At 41.9% G+C, this 17,730-nt stretch overlaps 1 protein-coding gene across 2 annotated transcripts in view; it reads left to right on the forward strand.

The window, feature by feature from the left end:
* The first annotated feature begins 7,423 nt into the window (after window positions 1–7,423).
* STX18 (syntaxin 18) overlaps window positions 7,424–17,730 on the forward strand; it is a 62,286-nt gene continuing 51,979 nt past the window's right edge. Inside the window, exon 1 of one of the 2 annotated variants that reach the window (XM_061469067.1) lies at window positions 7,424–7,631. In XM_061469067.1, the coding sequence (XP_061325051.1) occupies window positions 7,467–7,631 (165 nt within the window). In that variant the 5' untranslated portion in view covers window positions 7,424–7,466. The remainder of the gene's footprint in view (window positions 7,632–17,730) is intronic. The other variant, XM_061469057.1, reaches the window with a different exon arrangement.

Here is a 17,730-nt window from a genome sequence, read left to right on the forward strand (position 1 = left end):
ATGTAATAGGACACCTCCTCATTATATTGTGTTCACTGAAGATGATGGCATTTTCCTAGGGGATGTATAACTACAGTTTGCCAAAGTCCCTCTCCCTTGTTTTAGATTAAATATCAGACTGCAGAGCATGAAGCCAAGTGAACAGAAACAAGAGAACTCAAATAAACATCAATTTAAATGAAAAGGCCTGTTATGTATGTTTACTAAGTATACGTGTTCAAAATAGAAGGCTAAAATGATGCCAGGATACAAACACAAATTACTGGCATTTAACATAAGCAAAAATACCTTCTTTTTTCTACATTTGTACATGAATTGAAAAGAAACGCAATCCGTAAGTGTAAATATTCATGCTAATTTTCATATAACTGCAACAACTTCTCTTTCCTGCCACCTTTTCTCTTTTTTCCTGTCTCTTTCTGTGAGCTCCCTCCAGTGTTCTCAAGGAAGTACTGAATCATTTCATTTTTGTATATTCCATTTTTACCACAGGAAGTACCATGATGAGAAAGATTGCATTCATCTAACCTAAAATCATCTGCCTCAAAACTAACCTAAAAGCTTTCTAAGCTGAAAGTCTAAGCTAAATTGTGAAATATGCCCTGCAAGTAGAAGATACATCTCACCCACCACAGATGTCCCTTAGAATGAATGGCAGACTTTGCCAAAAGGACTACTGGCTGTAGAGGTGGCTAGAGAATGAGTTGAGACTGCGTATCCACTTCGAGATTATGTAGAGTTAAGGAGTATCAATTCTTTCCCTTTTTTCCCCCTAGAGACTAACAGGAAGAATTTCTGTTCTAAACTGGAGGTTCATCCATTGGAAAAGACAGAGGACGAGGAAAGCCCAGACACTAACTCTCAGTCATCAACATGAAAAGAGCAAGTTGGCTGTAAGACCCTAGCAGGTAAGGTACATTCTGTTTAGCAATAATAATGCCTTTGTACAAGTCTAAGCTGAAAGGCTAAGGGGATATGATTACACTCTGGCACAAAGCATTCAAGGCACTGAATCCACTAGCTGTGGACACGCTAGCCTGCTTGGAGCCAGCTCAGGGATCTCTATGCAGTGCTGCTATGCAGGCTGTAAACATGCCATAAGTGCTCTAACACCTATTTACATGAAGTTTAACTCCTGTTTCTACCGCAATAAGCAAGAGAAGAGTCAGACACTATATTTTCTATGCATTTTCCCCTCGCTTGGTGGAGTTACTAAGTTGAGCAGATACACGTGACTATAAAGTTATTCTCTGTAAGGCTAGTCTGCCTGGTTTACTTCTGCTAGTTTGTTTTTGGGCCTGTCCACTGACAGAATAAATCAGTATAAGCTGAGGCTGTTGTAGTCCCTTTCTACCCTTTCTTCCCTAAGCTGTTTGTTCCCATCCCTTCCCTTGTACCCACATTAGTGCTTTGTGCAACTGGCCCATGAAATGCTCAGGGAGCTTAGCTGTAATAAAAATAGGCAAATCTCGTGAGAACATACGTAAGGTTAAAGTCATAAGCAATAGAACTAAAGAGAACTTAATTTTGAGTATTGCAATGTCAATTAATTTGGTGTCTTACTGGTGCTTTGTTTATAGTGAAAGCCACTATGACAAACCACTCTACTGCTAATCTGCATGATATTCAGCAGATAGTGAGCCATTGCCTAACCTCAGAAATGTCCGCATGGAGCTATGGAATTACTCCAGTTCTTTGTGGGTTTGGCAAAGACTTTGTAGGATCTCTAGTGACATATGCTGGGCCTGATTCAAATCCCAACAATGGAAATGCCTTTGATTTGGCTTATTGTTATTTCTGACCCTATAAATGTGGGGAGCACTCAGGCATTAAGAAAGATATTGTTTCCCTGACATACCAGTTGCTCATTGCAGTTAACATCAAATAAAACAGAATGGAAATCCCAGTTTGATTTTTCCTCTTACGCTATTAAAGCACTCGTAATAACATAAATTCAATGCCTGTTCAACCATCATGGTTTGTTATGTATGCACCAGGATTTGAGTTTCTTATGGGAAAATTGAACAAAAATGGTCCATATTTCACAATTCCCTTTCTTATACCACTGTCTGTAAATAGTTTAAGAGGAGCTCTTCACTTTTCCTCTCCTCTTCTCCTTTAATTATCTAAACAGGTTCTTTATACATTTTAACTTTCCTACCCTTTTTGTATTTTTGTTCTATCCATTCTTTTGTAAGGGCCACCTCACCATCACTTCTGCATGTTGTTAACATGGAATCAATGAAAGAACATATTTAAATACAGTTCCTCTTTAATACAAGACATTGGTGTGCTCTGTGCTGTGCTCCATGACTGAAGTTCATTTTAGTATTTTCCAAGAGGTTTTTTCTTCTCCATTTTTATACAGGGCTTGGAATTTTGGAGAGTGGCTACATTGGTTTCACTCCTAAACCCATGAATTTTGAGAAATAAATTGGATTTGGACTACGCTAGGGGGAACTGCTGTGTCTGTGCTGCTTTTCAGCCTTCATAGTAGTATGGTTCCTGAAAAGAGTTTCTTTTCAGCCTCTCTCCTACTCTTTCCACAGTGGGCATGTCAAGATTATTTTACTTGGCAAATGTCTAAAGGATCTCTTGCATATATACTCTTAGCTCTGCTCACTGCTAGTAACTCAGAGCCTGTGGGACAATGCAAGCATCCCACGTACATGGTATTTATTTCATATGTATTTTCAAGCCAAATCCTCTTGCGTTCAACATGGTGGGCAGACATGTGCAAAATCCAGGCCTGTCCAGTTTGTGCCTGTTTTTATCTCATTTCTAAGGCCCTATAGGCTGGCATACATAGTTAGGGATTTTAACTACCTGTATTAAACTATACTTGCAAGAACTCTGCATTGAGATTCCTTTGTGTTGACTGCTGCCCAATTTATAAGGCTTTGTCTCCTGACATTATTTGTTCTAATTATCACAGTCAAAATGATGGTATTTAGGTGCCCAATCTCAGGGCAGAGTGAGTACCAGCTGCTTGCTCAGGGTTAGGGAGCTGGTTGCAATACCACAGCCAGCAGAGCAGGACCTGGACAGTACAGCTTGTCCTACTGCCCCAGTGTGACGGGAGACATGCAGCCAGGGGCACCCCAGTACAGGGCATTGGGCATCTCCTTGACATCAGCCCGCATGGCGGTCATAAGTGTTTCCATTTATGGGAGGAAGAATCAGCACTTCTGAGAATTATTCTTACCCAAGAGATCTCTAACACTTTTATAGATCAAGCTGAATTGCACTGAACACACACTTCTTTGATGATGTAAATTAGATTGCACATATCATGTTAGGATGTATGTTACAAGTAAAGAATGGTTTTAACATAACATCTCTAAGAATTAAACATGCTTTTTGAACAACTGGAAAATCAAGTTAGCACTTTTTTCTCTGAATTTCTATTGTTATACATTGTATATACAGATATATTTTTAGGCAAAAATATATTTCACGTGAATTTTTTATATCTATGATATATAAAAATAATATATTTTACATCTATTTTTTAAATTATTTTAGTTGTAAATTATGGTTCGATGGTCTAGTTTCAAGGGGAATAACAGAACCTTGATGTTACTGCAAATTAAACTGGTTTCTAGCAGTGAATATTTGTTGTCTCAGACAGTACAAGCTGCTTGTAGTTATGCAGTTCATATCCATTCTTTCCACAAAACTGTTTCAGTGTACACAGTGACACTACTTCCTTTGTACAGTGTGTACTGTCTTCTAATCCTACCTTTAAACACCAAAGGAGATTCCTTTATACATCCACAAACTTGTTGTGTTTGCTTTGATTTTTAGCCAATGAGCATACATGCTATTGGCTTGAAAGTTTAAACAGTCATCAAATACAGCTTCTTCCCTTTTGATCTATGTTGATTACAGATGTGCTGTAAGCAAATTGCTTTCCTTTTGATATTTTGTTCAGTTTGCAACACTGCCATTGAATAAAGAAAGCTAGAGGGTTTATGCCAGAAAAAAAACTCACCAAAATATATAAAATCGACCGCATGTAGTTTTCTACTGTCTGTGCCAGATTAGGACCTTTGTAGTTGGAGTGCATCAGAAGGGAAGATGTTCAGGAGCTTTATCCTTTTTGTTTACCTCTCACACAAAAGGCAATTACAATTTCAGGAGTTACCTGTCTCTAAGTGGAGATGAACCCACTGGCCCCTGTTTAATGGTCCCACTGATTGATAACCACAGGGAAACACTGACTCCCTTTCCCTGGCAGGTTTGCCCAGGTTAAGCAAGTAGACCAAGACCTGATGATCACCATGCTGTCCTCACACAGTGCACAAAATTGCAGTTTGTAAGCTCCTAATTCCTCCTCTTCCAGGCATGCTCCTGCTTAGGCACGACGGAGTGCACAGTGCATGTGTTCTTACAGATTTACCTGCATTGCTTGTGGTGGGACTGTAGGCCTTTGTGTGTGTTTTGGAATTTTACTCCAACCTTAAAATCTTAAATGTCAAGGTTAGTCTTTTTAGCAATTACAGGAAGCTCCAGCATGTATTATTGAAACCTATCTGCTCCAAAGTAAGCTTTAAACTTTCAAAACAAGGTGGCTGTGGAAGTGCAAATAAGTACTGAGTAGATGCAGTTACTGTCTACAGGAAGCTAGGATCAAGTTCAAATAACAGCTCCGGGCACCAGTTCTTAGCAACTGATTTTAAAGCATTTGTAATCTTCAAAGGTATCTATTTTTCTCTACAGTAGAGGCCCTGGATATTATGTACATAATGAGTTAGACTATTTGAGCAACCTTCTTTCACATTTAGAAGGTCGTTTAACTTTTTCCTTTGTCAGATTAACTGTTCAGTCCATTTCTGACAGATGAGATCAGCTATATGGGATTTTAATAATGCGTTTCTTTTAAACTGTGTCTCTGTTCCTTTTCTTGTACCTGAATGGGAGTTTTAAGACTGTTGAGGTTCAAAATTGGCTGTACAATATTACTATTACTGTTTTGGAGTGTTTTTCAGTAACTACTGGTCACATACACAAAGCATGTGATCAGTATAAGTAAAATTAAATAAATAAAGTAGAACTGAAGACAAAATCTTTTCCCAAAGAATTTCTATTTAAGGTCCTTGCTGTGCTTGGGATTGCCCCGACCCAAGTGTAAGAACTTGCACTTGCCTTTGTTGAATCTCATGAGTTCACCTCTCAAGTGTGTCAAGGTCCCTGTGGATGGCATCCTTTCCGTCCAGAGTGTCAACTGCACCACTCAAGAGTGATCAAAATCCTCCTGGAATTTTATTAAGTGTGCTTACTCTGGTTTTGGTAATTCAAAGAATAGGAAGACAATCAATATTAGAAAACATACCTAAAAGTACTTGATATACCTGTATACATGTAAATTCCACATGTCTTTATTAAATATGTCATAGAATCATAGAACAGTTAGGGTTGGAAAGGACCTTAAGATCATCAAGTTGCAACCCCCTGCCATGGGCAGGGACACCTCACACTAAACCATATCACCCAAGGCTCTGTCCAACCTGGCCTTGAACACCGCCAGGGATGGAGCATTCACAGCTTCCTTGGGCAACCCATTCCAGTGCCTCACCACCCTTACAATAAAGAACTTCTTCCTTATATCCAATCTAAACTTCCCCTGTTTAAGTTTTAACCCGTTACCACTCCTATCACTACAGTCCCTAATGAAGAGTCCCTCCCCAGCATCCCTATAAGCCTCACTTCAGATACTGGAAGGCTGCTATGAGGTCTCCACGCAGCCTTCTCTTCTCCAGGCTGAACAGCCCCAACTTCCTCAGCCTGTCTTCATACGGGAGGTGCTCCAGTCCCCTGATCATCCTCGTGGCCCTCCTCTGGACTTGTTCCAACAGTTCCATGTCCTTTTTATGTTGAGGACACCAGAACTGCAGACAATACTCCAGGTGAGGTCTCACAAGAGCAGAGTAGAGGGGCAGGATCACCTCCTTTGACCTGCTGGTCATGCCCCTTTTGATGCCACCCTGTATACGGTTGGCTTTCTGTCCTTTGCTAAAGTATTCTTATACTGAATTTTTTAATCTTGAAAGAGCAAAGGCTCATAGTTCAATAAACTACTGCTGTCATTCTTGGAATTAAAAATTTAATCTCCTTTGTTGCCCACTTTTTTAATACCTTAAATATATTTTCATGGTAAATCCAGCACCGAGGACAGGGACTTGAAACAGCCTATTGCTTTAATCAGAAATACACATCTGTGCCACAACAAAAACTCCATTTAAAATAGAGCTACAATAACAAAGTATGAATGAATACTATTACGATATAACTATAAGGAAACAGCTAATCTAAAGCTGAATTGATGAGAATTGAACTGAAAGTAGAGTAGTAATCAGCATAGGAAGAAAGCCTGATACTCTGGAGTAAATACGAAAAATAGTTGTGGTTGATTAAGTTCCAGTCCATTGGGGAGAGGCAGGAGTTTGAAACTGTGTTCTGTGGAGACTGCCTCAGGGAACGTGCTCGTGGTCAGTGAGAGCACAGTTAAAAACTACATCGTATCTGCTGGACCCCAGATCATTGTATGGTATCTATCAATGCAATAAAACATAAGATCACTACTAGTTATTTGGTCACATATTTTCCTCTCTTTGACACGCAATGTCACACAGCTGGTCTACTGCACAGAACCTGGTAATAAAGTTGCCTCAACAACAAAGGTTGTTTCACAAAGCTTTCTTCAGGATCAGTCAGATCTGAAACAGATCTGCACTGTAACTGTGTGATAACACCTTCCAGGTACCAGTGTGATGCTATCCCGGGGCTGGATGGCAGCAGATTGAGGACCTCATTGGCCAGATTCCCAGTAGAGAAGAAACCATCGCTACATGTTCTGGGTGTAGGTTCTCCACCTGTACAGATCACAGGTACACAACCAGGGCACACACACCTGTGGCCATTTTCTGCCCAGCGGCCACCCCAGACCCCAGTGCAGATCTGCCGACATGCACTAATCAGCCCTAATGAACCTGTCCTGTGCGGCCATAACTCTCAGTTGCCAAGCTAAGATCTTGGCAGACTGCGTCTAACAGCACCACCCGGTGACACCTGCCCCGGCGCCACCGCGGCGTGGTCCGGACGCCAAAGTTCTGTGGAGCACAGCTTTTATTCCACAGGGTGGGTGGCAGACCAGAGCCAGACAGAGATAGCCCCGCTCCGGCCGTCCCACTCAGGAGCTGGCTCCTGCTGGGCTGTACGGGAGGGAGGCGCACGCTTCTTCTTAACCTAAGGGCGCCCGCTCTCAGCCCTCCGTGCCCGGTACGGCACACTCCTCCGTAGCTCATGGGGCTCCGAGAGGCTGCTGAGGAGCATTGCCCCATAGCAGCGAGCAGGGCCAGGAGCCCTGGGAGAGGACTGGCCTGGCCCGGAACGCGCCGCGCGGAGCTACGTTGCGCGGGGAAGGGTGCGCAGCGGCACCGGCGCCGGTTGAGGGGCGGGCAGCCATGGCGGTGGACATCACCCTGCTGTTCAAGGCCAGCGTGAAGACGGTGAAGACCCGCAACAAGGCGCTGGGGGTGGCGGTGGCGGGTGACAACGCCAGGGACGAGCTGCTCAAGCGGAGCGCCGCCCGCTCCAAGAGCGACTTCACCGGCCGGGCCCGGGAAGTGGTGAGTGCGGCGGCGGGCAGCCGGGCCCCGCGGGGAGGGGGAGCGGCAGCCCACCCTGCCCTGGGCAGCCCGCCCCCTTCAGCTCACCGCGGAGCGGGCCGCCACGTCTGGCCTTCCCCGAGGACCGGGGCGAGCGAGCGGGCCCCAGAGTCGCCCGCAGACTGCCCCGGGGTGACTCTTTCCCACACGGATGTGGGTCGGGAGGGTGGGAGTGCAACGTGAGAGCCGGGTCCGGCAGGGGAAGGCTCAAAGCTCGCCTTCCGCCCGCCTTCCCCCGGCGGGACTGTCCCGGGCGACTCTGCCGGCCGCGGCCCCTTCCGGGCGGGCTGTCGCGCCTGGTGCGGGCCGCGGCCGTGCGTGCATTGATACGAGTGTTTCCTCGTGCGAGTTGCCACGTAAGAGAGCGCTCCTGTAAGCAGATATGAACGTAAGCGCTTGTAATGTTGCACAGTATATTCTGTCTTCAGTTTTGCTTTCGGTTTGTCACACCCTATGGCTCTGAAGTGCCAGTTCTGTACAAATTACAAAATGTACAAATTATATTGCAAATGTACAAAGGCAACTAGAACATTTTAAGGTTTGAAAAGACAAGCACTGAGAAGTTAAGGAATTACAGAGCTGAAGGCTGACCAGCACTATTAACAGTCCTCAGTCCAGTCACGCCGTAAACCAAATTTGTTGCAGGTTATTTTGCTCCGTACTGAGTAAAAGGCAGGGAGAAAAGTCTGGTACCAAAGCAGGGTTTGAATAGTACATCTTTAATGTACTGGACTGTATTTTGTAAAACTCGGAGAAAAGGACTTTCTGAGGAGACAGGCTTACGGAGTGCAAATACAAGTTTAGGACTAAACAAAGAACGCACAAATAATCTTGTTCTGTCATTTTCTAAGTTATGAATAATTTAGTTTTCAAGCATAGCTATTAATATCACATTTCTGTGCTCACTGTACGTTTTCCAGTTCTGAGAGAGTACTAAAAAAAACAGTGTAAATTGTAACACTTGATGTTTGATGTTCAGTAGCTCAGTGGTTGCTTAGAGGCCTAAGCAGAGGGTGTCGAGTACCTAAATGAGTATAAAGCAAGTTTTTGTTGTGGTTAATAAGTGACTTGTTCACTATGAGTGGTAGGGATCTATCTGTAGTGATCAGACCAGTCCATAAAACTACAGTCAAGATCTTTTCCTGTGAAAGCTACCTTTTCCCCCCCCCACTGCATCTCCTGATGCAGATATTCCACATTCTGCAGCGTTAGAGAGAATGGGCTCCTTCAGTTTTACCCCAGGGCAGTCTTTCTAATTTTTAACACTATTTGTGTGTGTAAATTCCTAGAATTCAATAAATGATTGGCTATCAGGGGGCATTATATTGGCATTTATCTCCATCATCAACACAGCTGCGATTTTTAAATCTTCCATTCAGAACTCCAGCAGTTGGGCTGGTGCTGAGGGGAGGTTGTTGCTCTCTAAAGATTTAGCACTAGACAGTGTTTGGATGTTTTGTTGAAGTGTTTCACAGTTATTTGTGGTATCAAGAGGAAATCTGAGATTTTTAGGTTCCATTCTAGATACTGTTATAGCTATAGACTTCTGGTTGTTCCCTCTGAAGTGTTTCACCTTTTGTCCAGTTGCCTCCACTATTGCCTGCACTTCACAATCATATAATGGTTTGGGTTGGAAGGGACCTTAAAGCTCAGTTAGGTCCAGCCCACTGCTGTGGGCAGGAGCACCTTCCACTAGACCAGGTTGCTCAAAGCCCTGTCCAGCCTGGCCTTGAACACTGCCCAGGATGAGGCGTTCAGTTCCTCATTCTCAGTTTCAGCGTCTGTATTCCAAATAATTTATAGCTTCAGACTAGGCTGACATCTACATCTTCCTCCTTCCTAGTTTTTCTGTGTCTTCCCTTCCTATCACCAATGCTTCCTTGCATTTGCTGCCTCCCAGTTTTGGTTTTCTTTCTTGAATTCGGTTCATACTGAAGCCTAGCCTCATGTTCATCTTCTCGCTGCCCAGCCGTAGTCCTGTGCTGTGGGAGCAACATCCAGCTCTGGTCCAAAGCAGACAGCAGGATGGGTGCTCAGCCTGGCCTGGAGCAGCCACACAGCTGTGGGATCAGAGTTCTCCTTCCCAGCCCATCCCATGGTGGTTTTGTATCACATTATTATTGTGTTTGAGGACTTGGCTGAACTGTATTAAGTGGTGTAATTCTATCATACATAGAATATTTTCTCCCTCCTTTCCCCTTGCCCCAAAGGACTATGAGTTTTGCTGCAGGATTTGAGGACTGTGGAAATGTTTTCTTTTTTCTTTTCTGGTCTTTTTTTGTAGACAGACTCTTATGTGGTGTTTAAGAAGGAAGATTGAAAGTACTTAATTAACATTTGGAGAAGAAGCTGGCAAAGTTGTAACAGTTCCTTATTTTCCATTGAATTTCATTTTTCTTCCCTAAGGAAGCTCTGTGTCTGCACAGTGAGCTTTTGTATTTATGGTAAAGTCTCGTTGCACCTGGGAGATAGAGTTATAAAGTCCTCTTTTATGCTCTCAAACTTAACATGATTTTTTAGGTGGACTGGAGTAGGCAGAGAGAATAGAGAATATCAGAGCTTTGACTTGAATCAGCAGTGTGCGGAAAACCAAAAATGGGAGGATACATTTTGTGTGCTCTTGGTATTTTGCATTAGTCACAAAAAGTACTTAATGGTTCTGCATTAATTTGTATTTCTTTTCAAAGCTGTTTTGTGCTCAGATATATGTGTGTGTACATATATATATATATACACACTGTGTTGTTGCAGCCTCTGGGGAGCTGACGAAGGCGTTTGTATGTGAGGCTGCATTGGTAACACAAGGATGTTATGAGGTTATATAAAGTCATTGTGGTGTTAGTAGCAGAAGCTGCTGTTGCTGCTCATTAACATTTATTAAACTGTGACAAAACTGTCCTGTTTGCCTATGGATGCTTTTCTAAACCAAAGATGAATGTTATGCCTATAAAAGGATTTTCTTTGCCCTGGTGTTGACCCATCACTGTTTATTTGGTTTGGGGTGTTTTGGTCTATCAGCTGCATTGTACAAGGTTGGGTTGGCTGATACATGATGAAAGGTGACTAATGCTGCACATACGATGACTGTTTCTGGCATCTCGCCACCTGCTCACCAGTTATATATTGACTAGGACCAAATAAGAAATGATCGTTGAGGGGTTCCCTACAAGAAACCTGCAATAACAGTGACAGACTCTCCATTGCTTGCAACTCAAAAAAGACTGTTAGAATTCATTATGTATATGGTAGTGCTTTTTGGTCAATTGAAACAAAACCAGCACTTTTTCTTTTAGACTTTTACAGTAACCCAGCTATTTGAAATGCAGTGTATACTTTGACAGGCTTATGTAGTGTTACGGTGGGTTGACCCTGGCTGGACACCAGGTGCCCACCAAAGCTGTTCTGTCGCTGTCTTCGTCGGCTGCACAGGGGAGAGGAAAGAGAGGAAGTGTAACAAAAGGCTCATGGATTGAGATAAGGGCAGGGACAGATCACTCACGGGTTACTGTTGTGGGCAAAACAGACTCAACTTGGGGGGAAAAGTCAATTTGATTTATTAACAATCAAATCAGAGTAGGATAATGAGAAATAAAAACTAAATCTTAAAACACCTTCTCCCCACTCCTCTCTTCTTCCCAGTTTTCTCCACTTCCTCCCCCCAGTGGTACAGGGGCACATGGAATGGGGGTTGTAGTAAGTTCATCACACATTGTCTCTGCTGCTTCTTCCTCCTCAGGGGAGGACTCCTCATGCTTTTCCCCTGCTCCACCATGGAGTCCCTCCCACAGCAGACAGTCCTTCATGAACCTCTCCAACGTGAGTCCTTCCCACAGGCTGCAGTTCTTCATTAACTGCTCCAGCATGGGTCCCTTCATGGGGTGCATCCTTCAGGAATGGACTGTTCCAGACTGCATCGCCCCTGGGATCACAACTCACAGCAGACTTGCTCCAGTGTGGGCTCCTCTCTTCATGGAGACACAGATCCTGACAGGGTCCTTCTCCAGCATGGGCTTCCTACAGGGTCACAGTTTCCTTTGGGCATCTCCCTGCTGCAGCCTTGAAGTAAGTTTTCGGGGACAAACATGAACAGTTCAGGTATAGCATAGGCCCAGTATATGTGGCACTCATTCACAACATTACCATGGTCTTAAACCTGCAGATTTGGATATTTTAAAAGGTGGTCAGCTTTGGAAGGTGTTTGGCACTTGAACTTCTGTCTTAGGACAGTCTTGGGAAACCTGACTATTGAATCCTTTCCTGTTACTTTTTAAGGCAAGGATGAGCTATTGAGAATACCACCTGCCAAATATGCTTCTTTCTTAGTTACCTGAGTGTATTGAAGGAATGAACTTTTTATCATTGCTGACTGTTGGAGAAATGGAATCGGGGCTGGTACAGCCTATTACAGAAATAAATATCTGTTAATGGTCAGACAGAATTTCATGGTGGGCTTGATTGCAGCCATGAATGAAATTTTGTGTTTCACTAGGTTGATTCTCTTCTTTAAGGTTTTGCAGAAAGCTAAAATATGAAGTGTTGGAGCATGAATCCTTCAAAAGCAATACCAGACCTATCTGAAAACCTATCTTTGAGAATGGAAAATTTGAAAGGTTAAATGTTTCTTAGTCTTTAAATGCAGAATTTCAGAATGATCAAATGTCTGTGTTTGAAACTGTTGAATGCATAAGGATGCCAGGTTCATGAGGCAGGAACATCTGTTACTCATATAACTTCTGTGTATGGATTCTGTAGGATGATTAACTGATTCTTCAAAAAAAATTGGTATGATAGGCCAATATTCACATCAAAAATATGTTCAGCTGCTCTGTACAAATATGTAATGAGTAGGAAAAATCCCCACATAAAACTTGTCTCCAAAACTGGGTCTTGCGAAGGCCAAACCAAATGACGTTGAATATAAATTTTGAGAAAGCTTTTGATTTCAAGGCTACCTGACTTAATTTTTAGCTTTTAGGTTTTATTTTACATCCTCTGAGTAAAACAGCCTTTCATGCATACCTGTGTAAGTACAGCAGATTGGACAAAGCCTACGGGATATTTCAAAGTAGCATTGCTATTGGAAGAGATGGAGAGCTGATGTTTTGTCCTTGGTCCCAAACATGGCCCATCTTTGTGCAATTTGGTATTTAGAGCATCCTTGTAGGAGAAGAAAAGGCTGGGGTGTCTGTATGTGGTGTTTACAGTGCCTTAATCTTTGTCATGTGCTTGATGTTGTGCTGTTACGTCATCGGTCACTTGAGATTGACCCAGGAGATGGCAGTCTTGTTCAGAATGTGTGGGTTAAAGCCCTTCCTGAATCTTCGTTAGCGAAGACAAGCCTTCTTCATAGGAGAAGAACTCCTACCTTCAAACCCAGGCAGATGGAGCTCGTCTAGCCTTGTATGGTCTTCCATCTAAGAGAAGGACACTCTTACAAAACCTACGACTGAGGACTTTGGTGCCACCATTCTAGGTAGCTAGGCCGTGGCAGTTAAACCTCAGGGGTAGAGGGTGCGGCCAGTTCTGCACACACTGCGCCTCACCTAAAAAATCCACTGCGCAGGCCGGAAGGGCTTACTCTCACTTGTCTGGATGGACAGGCGAGGGTCGAATTGGCAGGTGACAAGGTGCATGGGAAGCTGCAGATCCAATCTTGCATGTGGGTGGATCAGGGCATGGGTCGCTCAAGATTGCCCCAGGAGTTCACAGTCCTGGTCCAAAACTTCCTGATTGCCTAAGCAGCCTTTTTTCCAACCAGATTTGCATATCCCACATGCCCTTGGTCATTGTGCTTGTAGTGAGCGTGGGTAAAACCCTTCCCAAATCTTTGCTTGCCAAGCCATCAATCAGTCAATCTTTGTCACTGTATTAATAAAGCCTAAAAAAGTATGAGAAATGCCAAAACCAGTAGCTGGTCCCTACAATTGACCATATAGGACCACCTTGAATAGCATGACATAATTATTGATGTAGCACCATTAAAAGGGTTTTTCACCATACATACTTTCTGATCCCTTTCAGACTATTCAGGATTGTTTGAAGAGGTACCAAGAATAAAATTCAGGCATTAAAAATGTGCAGTGGGTCTGGTTACAGTAAATAATCTGTAGCTAGTACATAGCACTAATAGAGAAGGACAAGTCTGCATGCTCACTGGAAAGTCAAAACCAGTTTGGAAAACAGTAGTAGATGATTAGATCGAGATTTCAAACAAAGGATTCTTCTTGCTTAATACAATTTTAGTATTGTAAGAAAAAAGAGTTGGCTTGTAGATTGGGAGGTTCATGGGCTTTTCCACTGCCTGCTTTTGGATATGTAGTAGCTTTGGTGATAGGCAGGTACCACTCTGTTGATGCAAGGAGTAACATCATTACTATTTAAAAAGTGAAGGTAAATGAAAATAAAAATGCCAAGTATTAAATGTTTTATTGGAATATGACAATAGTTATTATGCTGCTGGCTCTGAGTCAAGTTCAGGTTGGTGTCTCCAGAATGCATCAGATTATATTGAAGCTGTTTAAACAACAGAGAAATATCCTAATTAATGAAAAGGCCATCTTGCTATATTAACTTTAATAGGATGGGACACGTATTTGCCAGGTTTAGAATAGACCTGAATGTGCACTGAAGACTGCATGGTCATGTAGTGAGCTACTTCTGTTGTAGTTGAATAGCTGACACTAACCAGTGCTTTGAGAGAAATAGCCAAAAATGGTTAAAATGGTGTGCTTGAATGTTTTTGGTTTTACTCAAACTAAAAAAAAATCTAACCTGATGTAATGTTAATTTATACCATTATTTTGACTTTAATGATTGCATAACAATAAGTCCCATGAAAGAATATTTGGATGCAAGGAAATGTATACTGCTTATGGTATAGCCAATTATAGTCTCTATTAGAAATTAATGACTGTGCCAAATTTTGGACAGCAAGTGATATTTCAGCTCACTTAACTTTTAATGAGAGGTAAGTGCTAATAAATTGGAATCCACAGCTGAGGTCATTAGAATTAATTCTGACTTCTCCCATGTACAGTTATAAAGTCACTTTTTTTCCTCTAAGTTCACCGCTGATGCTGCATTTTGTGCTCTTTTGCATCCATGTGGGTTTCCCTCCCCCATTTTAGAATTGATACAATTCTAAGTGACGCTTTTTCAAGTGGGGCGTTACAGTGTAGGGCTTTCTAAGATTTCAGATTTATCTCTTCCCCTCTGCAAATTATGCATAATGTTAGGTTTTTATTATGAACATTTCTTGTTTTTACTTCTCATTTCCTCCATCCTTGTTAGAGAAGAAATTTAGCCTGAGAGATGAAGGGGAAAGGACTTGATAATTTTAATTAGTAGAGGAGAAACACTTAAAAAGCCAGAAAGTAAATAGCAGAGGAAAGATGTGTTTAAGATTTTTGGAGACAAATGCAATGCTGACCTTGTTTAATGCAAAAGGATTAACTGCCAATTCACTAATGTTCCCCTTGTGATGCTTCTGGTTTTGGCAAAACTCGCATCAATACCAGTGGTGAGGGTATAGACTGGCCTTGGGGGAAGAGTTAGATTTTGGGAAATGTCAGTGCAAATGTCTGTCCTTGTCCCCCACTGCTTTGTTTGTTTGTTTTGAAGTACATTCTTAACTCCATGGGAATTATTTTCTGACTGTAACTGAACAGCAGGATTGAAAGTTGGCTTGGGAGACAGCTTTCCTTGGTCGTCTGTTAGTTTTGTTTTGACTAACTGGACCTCATGTGGTGCTGAGGAGTCCAAAAGTACCTGAGGCTGCAGTTCCCGTTTTGAGGATGTTGTCTTTGTCCTCACCTCCAGCTTGGTTGTGGGAGGTTCTTTCCTGACTTTGTTGTTGGAGGAAATGTTATATTGTGTAGCTGGTCACTATGAACTCTTTTCTGACTATGGTTGTCCATTAAACTGACACCTCCTGTGAGTTCTTGATTTGTCATCTTGCCATAAATAAGAATAAAATTTATGGACTCTTGTAGTACATGTGAAAGTGGAATAAAGCTGAGGTTTATCATCTGTAGTTTCCAACACAGGTTACATTAACATGACATCTGAAGAAGGAGAAAAGTGGGTTAAGGACAGGGTGGTGGCTCCTGTGGCATCTGAAAATCTGGAGTGATTCAATAGAAGACAACAGAAAGTGAGTAGGCTTAGCTGGAATAGAATGATGTAAGTTGGAGAAGAGACAGTCTAACATGAGAGGTAGAAATGGGTAAAGAAAAAGAATGAACAGCAGGAAAGCATATGGAGGTTATGATAGGATAAATCTAAATAGGAAAGAAAGGAAGGGAAATGGAAGTGCGAGAATGTGACCTACAGGTTAGTGGATTTAATGGATGCATTTATGCTTTTTACTGTTTCTCCAAGTTCTGTATCAAAGATCTTGGAGCAAGAACAGCTCGTTATTTTGAGTACTTTGACACACTGCCATCACTAGAAGCTTTGGGCTCTGTATTTATGTTTATTAAAATCTCTTGTTTGGGACAGAAATCAACTTAAAAATAAGTAGACTTAATATTAGTGTGACTTGTTAGAGATTTAACTGTTGGGGTTTACTTTCCAGACATTATCAGTGAGGCCAAAATAAAACTAATTTATCTGGAAGTTAATAACTGGTTCTTTAAGTTCTGATTTTCCTCCTCTTCTTTTGAAAATAGGGCAAGTCTGTTGAATAGTAGCCCAGAGTAGAGTTTAGCCATGACTCTTCCTGGCATCCTGCACTTCTCATTTCTGTGTGCATGGTGTATCCTGCTTGTGAAGTTAGGTAGAGAGAGATACTCTTGGACATTTGAGAAGTACTATTTCTGTTGCTTCTGCTAAATCTAGACTTGGACTAAGAAGGATTCTTCTCTGCGGCAATTAGCAGGCAGAATTTCTGAGTCCTCATACATAAATTGCTTTGAAATCTGAAATGTATTGAATATTAGCAAGATGGGGAGATATGTAATTTAGGATGCTGTGCTTCACACATGATCAGCAAAAAGAGTTTTAATCTGTATCTCAGTGAACAGCTATTTCAAAGCATAAAGATGTTGCAGCTTCTCACAAAAATCGGTTACAAATCATTGCTTTCAACAAGTGGGACTAACACATGTGTTTTTGCTAATTGGGCTGGTTTTGGTCATCAGGATTAGTTATTGCTGTAATGCTGAGCTGATTCCTTGTGATTTTTGGTAATGAGTGGATTAAGGTTTTCTGTGCTTTGCCATAGACAAAAGGATGTAATTTTTCAGTGAAAGATTATGTAATTATATGCTCTGTCTTTGAAACTTCAGACCACTGTGTTTGAAAATATGTGTCAGGCTGGCAAATACTAAAACCTGGTACAATAGGTTCAGCAGTGACAGCGATTAAAGGGTGAAAATTGGAGGTATGAATTGTTTCCAGCAATCCTGAGAAAATGTGCTTTAGTGTCGAAAATATTACAGTGTGATCTAATTGCCTAGAATTTTAAATGATGGATACTTGCTTGAAAATGTTGGCTTGCTGTCTTCAGGGTGGTGTGTCAAAGCTTTCTGTCTGCCCCAAAATGATGTTTTGTAGTGATCAGGTACCAGTCCTGAGGTTTTTGTTGTCCCTTTTTACCCTTTGATTCTGACTCTGCCTTCCCTTTTGATGGAGGGTGGTGAGAGCAATAGAGAAGCAGATTTACTACATCTGCTTAAATTTCAATCTATTCCATTTCCATAGGTATTGTCCAGCATTTGGAAACCAAACAAAACAAAAACCAGATACAGTTAAATCTAATCCAGCTTCCTTTCAATCTTTGCTTTTCCACTATTAATAGGCTGCTTGATGTTTCCCACTGGATATTTCCTTTTTTGGTTGATTTCTAAATGGTTTTGAATGTGGATTTAATCTCACTATGCTAAATTGAATATTTAATTTCCGTAGTACAAGATGCAACAGACTGGTGTTTCCCACCTCTCCGTGTCTCAGTTGGATAGCAAGTGTGAAAGGGGGTTCTCGTGAATGTTGGTAGAGGTTCTGTGAGGATTATTTAAACATTATGTTGGTCTGTGGTTGAAAGGGTCTTGGATTGCATCAT

The sequence above is a fragment of the Pezoporus flaviventris genome, unplaced genomic scaffold, assembly GCF_033815535.1.
Source record: "Pezoporus flaviventris isolate CSIRO_AGI_PZ_B2104156 unplaced genomic scaffold, CSIRO_AGI_Pfla_v1 ptg000002l, whole genome shotgun sequence".
Lineage (NCBI taxonomy): Eukaryota > Metazoa > Chordata > Aves > Psittaciformes > Psittacidae > Pezoporus > Pezoporus flaviventris.